At 49.7% G+C, this 15,290-nt stretch overlaps 1 protein-coding gene across 1 annotated transcript in view; it reads right to left on the reverse strand.

Annotated features, from left to right (window-relative positions):
* The window catches only part of LOC116944335 (disco-interacting protein 2 homolog C-like), a 235,676-nt gene extending 228,755 nt beyond the window's left edge, over window positions 1-6,921 (reverse strand). Inside the window, exon 1 of the mRNA XM_076069209.1 lies at window positions 6,328-6,921. Within this exon, the coding sequence (XP_075925324.1) occupies window positions 6,328-6,415 (88 nt within the window). The 5' untranslated portion in view covers window positions 6,416-6,921. The remainder of the gene's footprint in view (window positions 1-6,327) is intronic.
* Between the last annotated feature and the right edge of the window lie 8,369 nt (window positions 6,922-15,290).

The raw sequence follows: 15,290 nt of genomic DNA on the forward strand, positions 1-15,290 counted from the left end.
GGCAGGAGGCGGCAGTAGCGGCGCCACTCAAGCCCAAGCGAGCGAGCCCACAGCTGATGAGCGATTTTCTGACATCGACTTGCACGGTGCAAAGCGCTCCATGGAATGAGTGTGCAGGCGCGTGGCACGGTATTGTATTGCAAGGCCGTAATTATAATATATATTGGAGGGGACACATCACCCCCAATATTCACATATGCTCAAAATGTCCCCCCCCCCAATATATTGCGATGCTATGTAAATAAAACAACAATTTGCTAAACCTTGGCCACAATATCTGGACTTGTCTTCACATAAATCAATCCATAGATTTCTGTTCATATGATTGTGGTTATGGTTGTACTTTATTAATCCATAATCTCTGCCATTACATACAATGAAACAAGAAAAGGAAAAAAAGTAAAAACAGAGCAATGTAAATACAATAACACTATTAGACATTATTGTAAATAAATAAATAAAAAGCCCATCCCATGTGTTAGTGAATTTTAAAATATTTTAGGCAGGAAATTAGTTTTCAAATTTAGATCTGTTTTTCTGGGTTGGATACCCCCAGACACCCTGCAAGATTTGGTCCCCCCCCCCCCCAATGTTGACTCCATGGCTACGGCCTTGTTGTATTGTAAGCATTGTTCGATGCTGCTGCTGTTGTTGCTGCGTTGTCAGTGGTGCACAAAGCACGTGTGAGAAAAATAAAACTAAGCACGCTGTTTTATTAGCACCGCGCGTGTGTGTGTGGCCTGAAACGAGAAGTATATAGTAGGCGACGTTTCGGGCAATGGCCCTTCTTCATTAGGCATATTTAGAGAGGCCAGAGAGAGTGGAAAATACGAGTTTGATTCTGCACTTTACACCATGGCGGTCTGATAAGAATAACTTTTATTCATAATGGTTAACGGGGCTTTGTTGTTATACAGTATTACAAACATAACTGCAAACTCAAAACAATAGTAACAGCAGTTGCGCACAGTGATAAACAAACACACCGTCGCAAACATACCCCTCTGTCCCAAGTGTAGCCTACACAGACTGTTGGGGCAAGAGCTGAGAGCGAAAACCTCTGTCAAGGGGGCCGGTGTGACCAGAACCAATACCGATCGCGAGGGTGTGACCAGCGCTGGTAATTAGCAGAGCGCAACAGACCTGGCCCGGGACTCGAACTCAGTCTGGCAGGTTCACAGCTTAGTGACCGAACCACTGCGCCACTGCTCTCCGCAATCCATAACAAAGCTCCCCCGTGTAGCCTGAACAGACTGTTGGGGCAAGTGCTGTCAGCAAGCACCTATGAAGGCCGGCATGGCACACAAAGGGGTGGGTGGCCAACACCACGCCCGGCCGCCTTTGTCTCTCTAGTGGCAATGTTTTTTTTTTTACACATAGCACCAGGTACTCATTTGAGGCTAAGTCGACCTCGGGGAGGCTCTGGACCGGTTCAGATAATCGTCACCGGTCTTGGCCGTGAGCGGGAATTGAACTCGGCTCGCCGGGTTCGCAGCGCAGCGCGCTAAACCACCACACGACCGCTGCCCAATCCATAACACAAATACAAAGATCCCCCGTATAGCCTTAACAGACTGGAGGGGCAAGTGCTGTTAGCGAGCAGCACCTACGAAGGCCGGAACGGTACACCAGGGGGTGGATGGCCAGACACCACGCCCGACCGCCTTTGCCTCCCCAGTGGCGATGTTTACACACCGCACCAGGCACTCATTTGAGGCTGAGTCGACCTAGGGGAGTCCCACGACCGATTCAGATGATCGTCACCGGTGTTGGCCGTGAGCACACACACACATTGCATACAGACGCGTAGTAAGCACTTCGCACACATACAGGAATGCGTGAACACATACACAGACACTTACGTCCCTACACGCCTGTGACTGACACGAGGGGGAGGCAATGTGTGTGTCTGTACACGGACCATTGCCACGTTAAGTGGACGCAGTCCCCTTCATAAGTGCTGGGACCCGGGCATTCTTGTCGCTTAAAGGGTCAGGGGGAAGCCATGGGAGCCAGCGTCCCTGTTAGAGAGGCTCAGTCTAAAACACGCTCATTGTATTCTGATTTACAGCTTTCGTGACTGCAGTGATTCATATTCTTGGTTCTTTCGGTAAAGTCACGTTGAAGGGACTTTCGGTAAAGTCACGTTGAAGTGACTTTACCGAAAGAACCAAGAATATATATACACGCCCATTGTCTTAAGGGGACTGTGCACAAGTACAGACCAGATTTGTTTCCAAGATAATGGATGCAATCATCACAATCACAGTGATGGTCACGACAATACCATCATCATAATGAACTATCACATACATCATGACCGTCACCACTTTAATATTAATTCACTTATTTATAAAGGAAAGCAACATTGAGTCATAGGACACTTTTTTAAGGAGGGTCCTGCTGCTACATTGGGTTTTTATTTATTTTAAGATGATTTCAGCCAATTAATGACCAGAGTTTATAAAACACGTGTGGGATGAAACCGGAACATCCAAAGAAACCCCACGCGCGCAAGGGGGGAAGGGGCGGGGGGGGGTAACACTCCACCCCCCTACAGATGGCAACATATGGCGATCGGTCCACTTGCTTTACTGCCTTCTCCTGGCGAGCCAGGGTATGGCTCCTCCTCGACGCCTACGGGAGGGGAGTTCCACACCATCACTGCGGTGATCCACTAACCCTCGCTGCAGCCTCCACAGCGCAGGCACCACCACAGCCCAGCTACACTCATCATCATGGCAACGCCCATTATAATCATCATTAAGTGTGCATTGAGATGCAGCTGTATGTGCACGTAATGTCAATGTAGATGATGCCGCATCGTCATTGCCGGCATGATAACCATTATGAAGACCATCATTGCAAACATAATGAAAGGTTGTAATTAGCATTAACACCAGCACCACCAGTGTCACCATCATCACCACCATCATCACCCGTCACGGCCTCGCCCTGCAAGACGCACGCGCGGGCTCAGGAGCTCTCCGCACTTGAGTAATAAATAGGCAGTGAATGGGAGCGCATTAATATTTAAAATTAACACGCACCCCATTAATTATTCACCTGGCGCATTTGGCCTAAAAATGACAGAGACAGAGTGCGAGGCACACACAGACAGCGAGACGGAAGCACACACACACACATACAAAGATCCCCCGTATAGCCTTAACATACTGTAAGGGCAAGTGCAGTTAGCGGGCACCTATGACGGCACACGAGGGGTTGGGTGGTGTGATCAGCACCACGCCTCGGCTGCCTTTGTCTCCCCAACGCTGATATTTTACACACCGTACCAGGTACTCATTGAAGGTTCAGATATTCGCCACTGATTGTGGCCGCCGTGAGCGGAAATGGAATTCGGGTTGCCAGGTTCGTAGCGCAGTGCGCTAAGCATTACACTACCGCTCCCCGCAAAGACAAGCAGACGAACTCACACAAAACAAACGCAAAGATCCCCCCGTACAGACTTAACAGACTGTTGGGGCAAGTGCTGTTAGCGAGAAGCACCTATGAAGGCTGACACATCACACGAGGGCGGTGGATGGTCAGCACCACGCCCAGCCGCCTTTGTCTCCCTAGTGGCGACGTGTCCAAACCGCACCAGGTACTAATTTGAGGCCGAGTAGACCTAAGGGAGACCCAGGACTGGGTCGGATAATCGTCACCGGTTGTTGACCGTGAGCGTGAAATCGAACCCGGGTGGCCAGGTTCGTAGCGCAGCGCGCTGACCGCTGCACCACCGCTCCCCACAGGGACACGCGCACAGAGATTGCTTCGCATTCGGCACGTGGCGATGAGGTGGAGGGCGCTGGGAGCTCGTGCACGGTTATTTTTTGGTCGATCTCAGCCGCTCAACAGCGACGGGAAGACGAAGAATGAGGAGGAGGAGAATGCTCTGATGAATGTCCACGCTCTCACGACGATGATGATGATGTTGGTGGTAGTTGTGATGGAGATGATAACGGCGGTGGCCATGGTTATGATGGTTGACGGTGATGGTTGGCGGTGGTGACGAGGATAACGATTGTGACGATGATCATCAAGATGAAGATCGTGATATTAATAACACCAACGCCGTTCAGAGTGATTAAACAATTTAACAATATTAATAGTTAAAACGGAAAGCAATGATGAACGTTACATAACCACATTTAACCGGTCGCTTTAAGACAGTGCGCGGCTGATCCCCTCTAACCGGGACACTGCCGACTCCGCCCTCCCCGTGACGCTTTAAGGGAACAGCTGACAGCAGTTTCCCCGAGCCATCACGACGACGATGATGATGGAGATCATGGGTGATAGGCCTCGCCGTGATTTCACCATTCCCGCGTCGTAGAACGTCCGTCTCATCATGAACCATTAGCCTGGGTGTCTTCAACAATGAACAAACCCAAGCTAAGGTGCCTTCAGCACCGAATTGGCACCGAACCGGCACCGGAAAAGATCTTCTTCTGGCGCGTGAACGCCTCGAGTCATCATCGCGCGGCGCGATTGCGCGCACCGGAGCGAGACGTGGCGCGTTCCGAGCGCAGCAAGGAACGGGCAGCCCCCCCCCGCCGCCCACATCGACGGATCCGTGGCCGAGATTCGCGAAAAAGACTCGAGCAGAGAGAGAGAGGGAGTGAGATGGATCGATCATTGACTTCGATTTTGTAGCTCCACGATGCACGTATCGGATCACGTGTGCACAGACCCGCGCGAACACAGACGTGGCTTGTGATGTCAGTGCTGCCCTACTTCTTGTACAGTATCTTGAGATGCAGATTCTATAAATACTATATTTTATTGAACTGAATAACCATACAGGCCCTCACACAAACACCAAGATCCCCCGTAGGGTCTTAATAAACTGTTGAGGCAAGTGCTGTTAGCGAGCACCTATAAAGGGCTGGCACGGCACACGAGGGGTGGGTGGCCAGCACCACGCCCGGCTGCCTTTGCATCCCCAGTGGCGACGTTTACACACCGCACCAGGCACTCATTTGAGGCTCAGTCGACCTGGGGGAGGCCCAGGACCGGTTCAGTTGTTAACCGCTGCACCACCGCTCTCTTAATACACACAAAACCACACACATGTACAGCTATTTTGTCAATCCACTGCTGGATGAAGGCCTCCACACGCAACGCGGGTAGCTGGGGTTTATTTCACTATACTTAATCCTGGTCAGTGCAGGTGGGTGAAGGCAAAGGGCATAGTTGGGAGCATAGAAGTACAGCACAACAATGGATGTTGTTGGCCTTCAATTTTCTACCCCCCCCCCCCCCCCCCCACTTAGCCAAACAACCACACACAACCACGAACGCGTTAAACAGAACCCATCGACGACAACAACCACCACCACGAGTGAAATCAAGTCACCCATCTAGCATTGGGACGGCGATCGCCCTTCAGTTGTTAGCCCGAGCCAGAAGTGGAAATTCCACATTTTTATGGCGGGGGGGTCAGCTTGTCCGCGCGGAACGACCCGGATTGACTCTCTCGCACAAAAGCGATGCTCGCAATGATCACGAACAAAATCGGCAGCGGAAACCATCAACAGCAACCGCGCTCACCGCACGCGTCTCATCATCTACCGTGTGCAGTCTTCGTTGCGTGCATGCGAACGCGACAGCTGTCCGCGCGCGTACGCAGAAGATTTGCTGCAAATGACCCCTGCACGCAGACTCCACACCTGTGCATGCGCACGCCACTAAGCCTCTCTGCGTGTGCACACTACGACGCAATGCACGTGCCCACAAACTGGTCCGTGCATGTACACGCGCAGCGCCGTTGCACGTAACACGCATTGCTCAATGCACGTATCGCACCCACCCATCATTATGCATATCAGCATATGCACGCGCGTCAGTGGCTGCGCATCAATGACCCCCCCCCCCCCCCGTACATGGACACACGTGGGGAACGGACAGAGAAGGGAGGAGGGAGAGCGGCGATAACCGAGAGACAGTATGGGAAGCAGGGAGATATTAGGGAGATATTAAAGGCGACGGGAGAATGCACGGAGATCGATGGGGGGGGCAGGGATCGGGAGATCACGGGTACAGCTAGAAGCGCGGTGCAGAGATAATGGAGACAACACGAAGATCACATATAGAGCTGAGAGAGAGAGAGCTGGGAGAGATTAGAGAGCTTCGTGAGGGGGGGGGGACACAGATGACGAGGACTCCGCAGCGAGAGCGGAGAGATGGAAAAACTCGTGGAGATGTACGGAGCGAGCTGGGGCGGGAAGGGGATAGACGAGGGAGATAAAGAGCGGAGAGAGGCCGGCCGGGTGGGGGAAGAGGGTGTGGGAGAGCGCGGGAGAGTTAAATCCCTCTCGGTACCTTCCGAGAGCTCCAGCTCCAGCTCGGCGAGGCGCGCTCTCACGTCGGGCGGGAGACGCGGGGCCGCGTCGCCTCCACGCTCGGCCATGCGGGCTCCCTCCTCGCGGTGCTGGGGGGCAGCAGTCAAGGGGCAGCCTCGCCTGGGCTGGGCTTAGGGGCTGGGTGGGGAGGGGGGGTATCCCTCCGACTCTCAGTCCCTCGGTCTGCGTATCCGTCTGTCCCTTCGTCCGCGTGTCTTTCCGCACCTTTGTCTCTCCGCGTCTCTCTGTGGGCCTGTGGATCTGTGTTTTTCTCTCTCTCTCTCTCTCGCTGTCTCTCCCCGAGTCTTTGTGTTGCGTCTCTCCGCGTTGTCAGTCGATGTCCCCGTGTCCTATTCTGCCCGTGTGTCTAACTGTAGCCAGCTGTCTGACTCTCCTCTTCTGCGCCCGTGCGTCCGCGCGTGCGTGCGTGCTGCTGCCGTACGCTGGAGCGCACGAGTGCACGACACCATACGGGCAACGCCACAGCCTCCCCCAGCCACCACCACCACCACTCCTCTTCACCCTCTCTCCTCTCCGCGCCGCGCTCTCCGATTCCTCTAGCGTCTCCCCGCACCCACTCCTATAACCGTCCTCTCCCCTTCCCCACCTCCCCCATCTAGAGCTTGCCTGCTCCTCCCCCCAGCTGCCACCACGAACGCCACTCTATCTATAGTTCTGGAGCCGCTACCCGTCTCCACCCTGCCCACCGGCCCTCTTCATCATACATCCACAGCGACTCTCCAACGACTCCTCCACCTCCTCTCCATCTACAACAAACTCCCCCCACCCCTCCTCCTCCTCATCCCATCAACTCCACTCTTCACAACCCCCCACACCACCATCTCCACACAGCCCCCCCCCTACCCCTCCCTCCTCTTCATCCCATTCACTCCCCCCCCACCACCATCACCCCCCACCGGTCTCCCCCCACCCCACTTCCACTATCCAGGCCACGTGACACAGCCATATCGGCGCGGTCACGTGACGCTCTCCGCGTGTCGCCTCGCGCAGGAATCTCGAGGAAGAAATCTGCGGAGGCCACTCGCGTCGACCACGCTGCTGGTCGACGCGCCGATATGCGCACGTTGCTCGTCTGTTTTAGGGCCACCCCCCCCCCCCCGTCGCATTCCTGTGTCGTCGTCGCGCCGAATAATTTCCCAATTCCAAACTCGAGACGCGTCGGAATAACGGCCCTCGGAAGATGATATCACAGAGCGGCTATTGGCCACTCCCAGGGGTGTCGTTTGGATGTGCCCTGAAAAGTATTTATTGCACGTCAGTCGAAGCGAATTGTTTTTATTTTCAGCGAAGGGATTTAACCAAATTATGTATTCAAAGAAACGCCACACCTTTCCTCTAATATAATACAAATATATATGAATCACTGCAGTCACGAAAGCTTTAAATCAAAATTTATAATACAAATGTTTGTGCACGCATTGGTGACCGGGCTGAGATCATCAATTTACAGCACTTGAGAACGGACCGATGATTTCAACGGTAACGGCTCGGTGTCTATGACAAGGCCATTATGAACCCGCTGATTCACCGGTGGTGGAATATGTCAACTAGAGTTCTATCACTTCTTGTAAGCGATGAGCAAACTCATCTGAGAAAAAAATATAAAGTTTGCGTGCAGGCTAGGAACACGAGTCTGCCTACGTACACACGCACATTGTGGTTTATAGCAGGGACGTGCGGTCAGGGGAGACAGGGGAAGCACAGCCTCACCTGTCATACTCCAATGAAATTAGCTGTTACGAAAAGTGAAAAAGAATCAACTAAAAATTTAAAATTTTTCCACTGATCTGTGTTATAAATGCCATTTCTGTACGATTCCAATCATTTTTATAGTTAAAATCGCCAAATTTGCGGAGCTCCGCTGCAAATACAGGAAGAGACGAGAGGTGAGGCAGCGACGAGCTCAGCCTCCCCTCTGATTGCGCAACCCCTCACTAACTGGATGGAGCGCGAGCAATAAGCGCGTGCCTGTTACTATCTCAGTATGTCACCAATGTAATGTTTGTAGACCCCTTCATTTCATGTCCTTGCCTTCCATACTCCAGGTAACTTATTTCACGTATGTGTATAAATATATTTAGGCTCGCTGGTCTCGTCATGAAACTGCAATGAAAAAGCACTAGGGGAGGCAGCTATCACATCTGCCTCACTGATGGGGGCGTGTCAGACACGCCCCCCCTCTGTGAGAACACGCCCACCTCAGTGAGGCCACGCCCCCTTCAGTGTGTAAAATCTGGCTCTAATACCAGCCAGTGCCTCCCCAGCCATTGACCTCACCGCACGTCACTGGCTTATAGGCAGCAGAAGGAGCGATTGTCACGACCAAAGGGGCGGTTTATCCCATCACGGGACACCAGCACGAGGCCTGTTTAACAAACGCAGCCTTGGACTGGACCGCCGACTCTCGAGACAAAACTGTGGACAATGATATTCGTCGGAAGGACAACGAGACATCGGTTCTGATCGTGACATCGGTTCTCATCGTGCTTAGTAATCGTCAGCACGGAATAGCCAATAATAATCCGCTGCTGCCCGGTGAATTGGTCGTGGCTGGTGATGGCGAAGTGTTGTTTGTGTGAACAATTATTGGAAAATGCAAAAATGCACACGTCTGTCTAAAAAAAAAAACGTATCTCACACATGACCAGGATACAAATATATATGATGTTAATATTTTAACTGCGTCCTTTTCTTGTTTTATTCGAGTAAAAGCATTATCTACGCGCGGTGCACCACATCCAGTATACCACCCCCGGCGACGCGCAAGGCTACTCGTTCCGTGCTCGCTCCAGTCCGCACCGCCGTATCGTAACATAATTGGTTGGGAAAACTCAGCCTGTGTGGGCACATCTCGGGCGCGCTGGGGGTTGGCGGGGGAAGTCATGTGACCCGAAACTTGATACCAGATTTCTCCGGCTGATAAGAAGAGAAGGGAGTTCTTTATTAAATACAACTGCCCGCGCGGTTTAAAAACCAACGCGCGAACAAAGTGGCCGGCAGACTGTGTAAACGAGGCTCGGGCGGCGGTTGCATATACAAACGGTTATTTTGCGTTAAAATATAGAAGTACTGCATTGCTATTTCCTATTTAAGTGTCTACTGTACGCAAGTCGGAGATATCGTCTTGACTAGTTATGGAAGGTTGCCGCGGGCTTGGGCCGGACACTAGGGCTGAACGATTTGGGGGAAATATCTCATTGCGATTTTTCTGACATTGCGATTGCAATTTGATTTGCGATTACATTGTTTAAGTCAAGCTTCAGTTCAATATTCACTGTGTAATAGATTGAAAACACGTGATGGAGCGTTACCACATGATACCATAAAAATATGAACTGCTCTGTATATTCTCATGCAAGGATGAGAACTTAAAAAGATATGTATTAAATTTTGATTTAAAGCTTTCGTGACTGCAGTAATTCATATTCTTAGCTCTTTCGGTAAAGTCACGTTGAAGGGAAACAATAAAATAATAAAATATATATTAATGCAAACCGACACACCTGATGACGACCGTTTGTGTTATGGTCGAAACGTCGTGAGAATTTTTTATTGTTTTATATATTTTATTATTTTATTGTTTCCTTTCAACGTGACTTTACCGAAAGAGCTAAGAATAAGATATGTATTGCTTCCAACATGTATTTATTAAAATGTTTTAATTGAAATAGAACAATCAAACATAGGACAATTGATAAGTTTAATAAATAAAGTTATAATAATAAAAAATAAACAATTTCAATAAGAAATTAATAGGACTTTGCAAATCGCAAAAAATCGCAGCCGTTGCGATTTTCTAATCGCATTGTTTTCTAAATTGCAATTTCGATTTGAAATCGATTAATCGTTCAGCCCTACCGGACACGTGGGTTTCAGCCATGGTAGCTGTCGACAAGGCTCGTGATGAAACGCGTGATGAAGTGCATACCTGAATGCACCACTGTGTGGATTATGTCTAAACTAAAAACAAAAATACTACTTTTTTATTTTATTTTATTAGGCAAGGCCCACTGAGCCTCTGTAGCTCTTTGTCGGAAGCGACCTGGCCACGGATGATAGCTCGACAAAGTGGCCGATCGTGTGGATATTTATAGCAGCCAAATACTCAAAATGCGTGATGTTGATTCTAAATGTGGAGAGAAAACCGGAGGACCTGAATAAAAATCCACGCGACCACGGGCAGAGAGACACGTCAACTCCAAATGTACAGGCGTCAAGGGTCAAGATGAAACCGACTGATGATCCTTACCAACTCCAACAACCATCACACCGACTGGGCTCTTATTGACAGTTTGTGTACGGCCATGGCTCACTAATAAGACCCTAATATCTCCGAAGATGTAGCTTGACATGGCCCACTGATGATGCGTAATAATTACGAGGACCATTAAAATACGCTGGTGTGTGTTCTTGGGAGTCTGTTTTTGGCGTAGCTCACTGCTGCGCTCCAATTTTAACGAGACCCATACAGAACTGGCTTTGTTATTTGCTAGCCTGTGGTAGGGAATTTCTCACTGATGCCTCACCATGAAGGCGAATAACAGTATATACGTTACATAATTGAATCGCGAGGGAGACGGTGGCTATTTAATTGCAAAATAGTAATTTATAGGCACATCACGATGCACTTATTAATCGATTACAGGCGATTCTTGCGCTCACACGATGCATCAGATCGTGCGTCTGAGACTCGGTTATTTATTATGTATTTAAATTCTATGCATACTATATGTGGCAATGATGTGCGAACGTTTCTAAACTTGAACAACGAAGAGGACCAAAAATCATAGAAATATTATCGATTAGAAAGCAAGTGGAGATTTCAATCGAATCGCTTTGGCGGTGTATTGCTACGGTCTTAAACTCCAGTCCTCGCAACCCTTCGAGGTGCAGATTTCCGTGAGTCCCACTAATCTATTATATTCACGTGCATGCCTTTAGAGCACAAATTTGGCTGCAACAGATGTCCACGTGATAAGGCCACTTCGTTGAGCTATTATTAATTGTGAAATCTTGACTTAAAGCTTTCGTGACTGCAGGAATTCATATTCTTGGGTCTTTCGGTAAAGTCACGTCGATAGGTCACTTCTGAAAAGAGCTATATAGCTCAGTGGGCCTTACATATTAAAAAAATACTTTAGTTTAATAGTTTATGCTACTACATGCTGGCCGCGTCTGACGTTAACTGCTGCACCTGTGGGGCGAGGACTGGGGGTCAAGGGTCATTGCCTCGAAACATCGGGCAGTTCACGAAGCAAGCCGGGTAGTGAGTGTTTAAACCGGTTCAGGATTTTCTTTTGCTAGAACCAATGCTGCTGAAATTGTGCACTGCCAGACTGCCGTGTGGATGATAGGATGTGTAAAAAATACTTGTACAGTATCTTTATGTGTAAGCACGAATAAGGCCTATTGTATTGTTTGATTATGTTGTTACTTGGCAGGGAGGGAGTGTTTAAAGGGGGCTAAACGGGCGTGGCACGGGCTGGAGAAGAGATGGACTGATGTGGTACAGAAGGATGTGGATCTGATAGGGCTTGCCAATGACTGGTACCAGCGGTGTCAAGATGGGCCTCTGTGGAGCAGGTTCCTGAGAAGTTGGAGGCAATCGCCCTCCAACAACACAGCAGAGGGCAGAGGAGCGTCGCTCACAACAACGAGCGGAGCGCAGGACGGATAAAACGCAGAAAGTTGGCACAGTCGGTGCATCTGCCAGTCATCTCAATAAACCCATGGCACCTGGGTCTGTTTCGTGGCCTCATGCCAGCGGGCCTTCAACGCTTTGCGTGGCCTCAACAACAACCGCCGTGGTGACGTCGGTTGTTGTTGTGTCGCTTTTCATTGATGTGCCCACACTGCCCCCGTGTGAGCTACTGGCGGTAGTGACGGCACCACCACCCACGTGGCTCACAACTCAGCACGATGTGGAGTGCGGTAAAGCGCCAATGTACTATTACAAGCTGGCGAGCCAGTACAACAGCAGAGTCTCAATTGCGCTTAGGGGTGACTATTCTGGGAAATCAGCCGATGATACTGGATGTAATTACCAGCGAAACGTCGTATTCAATTCGTAAATGTTGTGGATTTACTCTCCAACACGCCGGTAGGCTGAAGTAGTCACTAATTCATACTCTTTGGTTCTATTCGGTAAAGTCACGTAGGTAAAAAATAAAATAACAAAAAATCACGACGTTTCGGCCACAACACAAGTGGCCTTCATCAAGTGAAGGGACTGGACTGTCCAGAGGACAGCGTTGGAGTGAAGACAGCAAGCCCAGGTCGCGTCCTTTAAGCTGTGTGGGAGGAAACAAAAAACGCCTTGACAAAGGAATTAGCATACAATGATGTACTGGACCGGCACGGTGGGGGTGGGGGGGTAAGGAGTTTACATAATGTTGGTGTGAAGGGAAATAAGTGGCGGTGAAAGTTTGGGATACCACTACTTGAATAAATATACTATACCATTGAAAATTAGTTTAATGTTTGGTTTGATTTAGAACATCTTTCCAATGATTGCTTAATTTGAAACCATCCTCTCGGTTGAAATTGTGTCTGTGTTTGTAAATCTGAATTTCCTCGTGGACAAATCTCTGATAAAAACCCGTGGGTTTGCAGAGAACCTTGGTATCGGAGAAAACTATATCGTGATCACCCACAGCGTTGTAACAGTGATCAGCTACGGCAGAAGAATTCGTTCTGCCGCATTTCAAATCTGATTTGTGCTCGCGAATTCGGTCAGAGACATGTCGTTTCGTCTCCCCGATATAGCAGTCACCACAGGTGCAGCTCAGTTTGTAAACCCCGGGGTAATGTAAGTTAGGAACGACATCCTTTTTGTTATTTTATTTTTTACCTACGTGACTTTGCCGAATAGAACCAAAGAGTATGGATCCTTGCAGTCACGAAAGCTTCAAATCTAGAAGTCACTAATTGGCGCGTTTTATTTACGTGACAAACCTGACTGGTTGTGTCGGGTGGTGGAGGGTTACGACACATTCATACTTACGCGATCTAACCCAAAAAATGTTATGAATAATATTATGAATAATATTTGTCGCTAAAGCTTGCGTGTTAAACTACTCTTCGGGGATTCGCAACTACGAAGGAAAGTGCACACGGAAATATCTTTCAATCACATAGAGACTTACACATAAACCCACTGACTCTTAGACATCTTGAGCCCTACAGACTCACATTGAGACCCATAGACTCACACAGAAACCCATACAGCAGGGGTCGGCAACCAAAATAACCAGAAAGTCATATTTTAATATTAGGTATAAAAATCCCCCTCGCAATATTTCAAGAGCCACAATCCATGTGAATAGCGTCACGAAGCAGTCCTTCCAGGGCCGCATGCCGCTCTGCAGCCGCAGGTTGCCAACCCCTGCCACAGAGGTATATATTGAGAGGCATATAGGGTGACCCAGAGGCGTACACAAATACCAATGCTTATGTAGTGGGTACAGAGGGAGAGCGACGCTTCTTGGAGGCAACACGTTTATTATAACATTCGCTAAAACAAGGAGCAGCTGCCCCTTTGACCAGGTAACTGGGGAGGGAGTCCCTCCGGACTAACTAGCCCGAACGCAACTGGGGAGGGGAAGCCGTCAAGCCGGACTCTGACTCGAGTCCTGGTCCTGACCCCGGTGCTTCTTCTTCTTCTTCAGGAGGACGTCTTCGTGTCTTCAGACCAACAACAACCGCCGGGCACGTTCAGGGGTCCGGCTTATATCCCCAGTCCCGGGGCTTCCTCCGCTCCTAGGCACGCCTCCCTTCTCGACCTTTCCAGAGGCCCCTGGAACCGGTCCCGGGGTCCCCCACCCCCACTAGCCCTCCGGGTTCATCCGCAGTGCCATGGCCTCCTGTCACCCCTGCGCCGCTCCCGGCGCTCTCGCCCCCGAGAGCTGACGGTGCACACGGAGGGCACGTTGCGCAACTGCCGTGCCGTGCTGCCGGTGGTGTGAGCAGCGTGTCCCGTGCTCCACACACGGGCCGGCCTCACGTGGCATGCAGTGGCACCCCCCGATGCCAACTGCACTTACATCGAGAATCTTGGATTTCATGAAGAAGCAGAGACTTGCGTAGAACACCAGACATTCGCGTACGCACCAACGCACGCGCGACGTGATAACCCTGATACGCAGCACGATGCGACTCTAAGCTAATAATAATAATGGTTTAGGAGAGAGCATTGCACTTGCAAATCACCAGACCTCGGATATAGGGGGCCTACAGACAGAACATTATCCGGGCACAGCAGTGAGTGAGCAATCTTAACGGCGCCACTAGTTAAAGTAATACCTTGATTACCCGAGCAGTTTACAGCCCCAAAGGCGGTGGTGAAAATTCCACATTCCTCTACGTTAAGTCACGTAGATACAAAATAATTTTTTTTAAAAATAAAAATACATTTAAAATAATAAAAGCGATCACGTGGCCATCGTTTGACTCGACACAAAAGAGTCGCGGCTTCAATTTTTATTTAAAGCTTTCGTGACTGCAGGGCTTCATATGCTTGGTTCTTTCGGTAAAGTCACCACGTAGAAGGGAAACAATAAAATAATAAAAATATAAAACAATACAATTCTCTTGTTGTGTGAAAACCACAAGAAGAAAATGTTCTTGTTGTGGTTTTCACACCTGATGATGATTGCTTGTGTTGCAGTCGAAACGTCGTGAGAATTGTCATGTTTTATATTTTTATTATTTTATTGTTTCCCTTCTACGTGGTGACTTTACCCAAAGAACCAAGAATATGAGTCGCGGCTTCGTGCACAACAATCGACGTTCACACGCCCCGCCCCTTCCCCCGCCCCGTCCCCTTATCGCCCCGCCCCTTTCCTTTATCGCCCCGCCCCTCTCATCCCGCCCTCTTCCCTCCGCCCCCGCAACCTCCCTCCCAAGGAAACCCGGGGGCCACCG

Source organism: Petromyzon marinus, chromosome 2 (assembly GCF_048934315.1).
Source record: "Petromyzon marinus isolate PM22_M1 ecotype Great Lakes invasive population chromosome 2, UKy_Petmar_22M1.pri1.0, whole genome shotgun sequence".
NCBI lineage: Eukaryota > Metazoa > Chordata > Hyperoartia > Petromyzontiformes > Petromyzontidae > Petromyzon > Petromyzon marinus.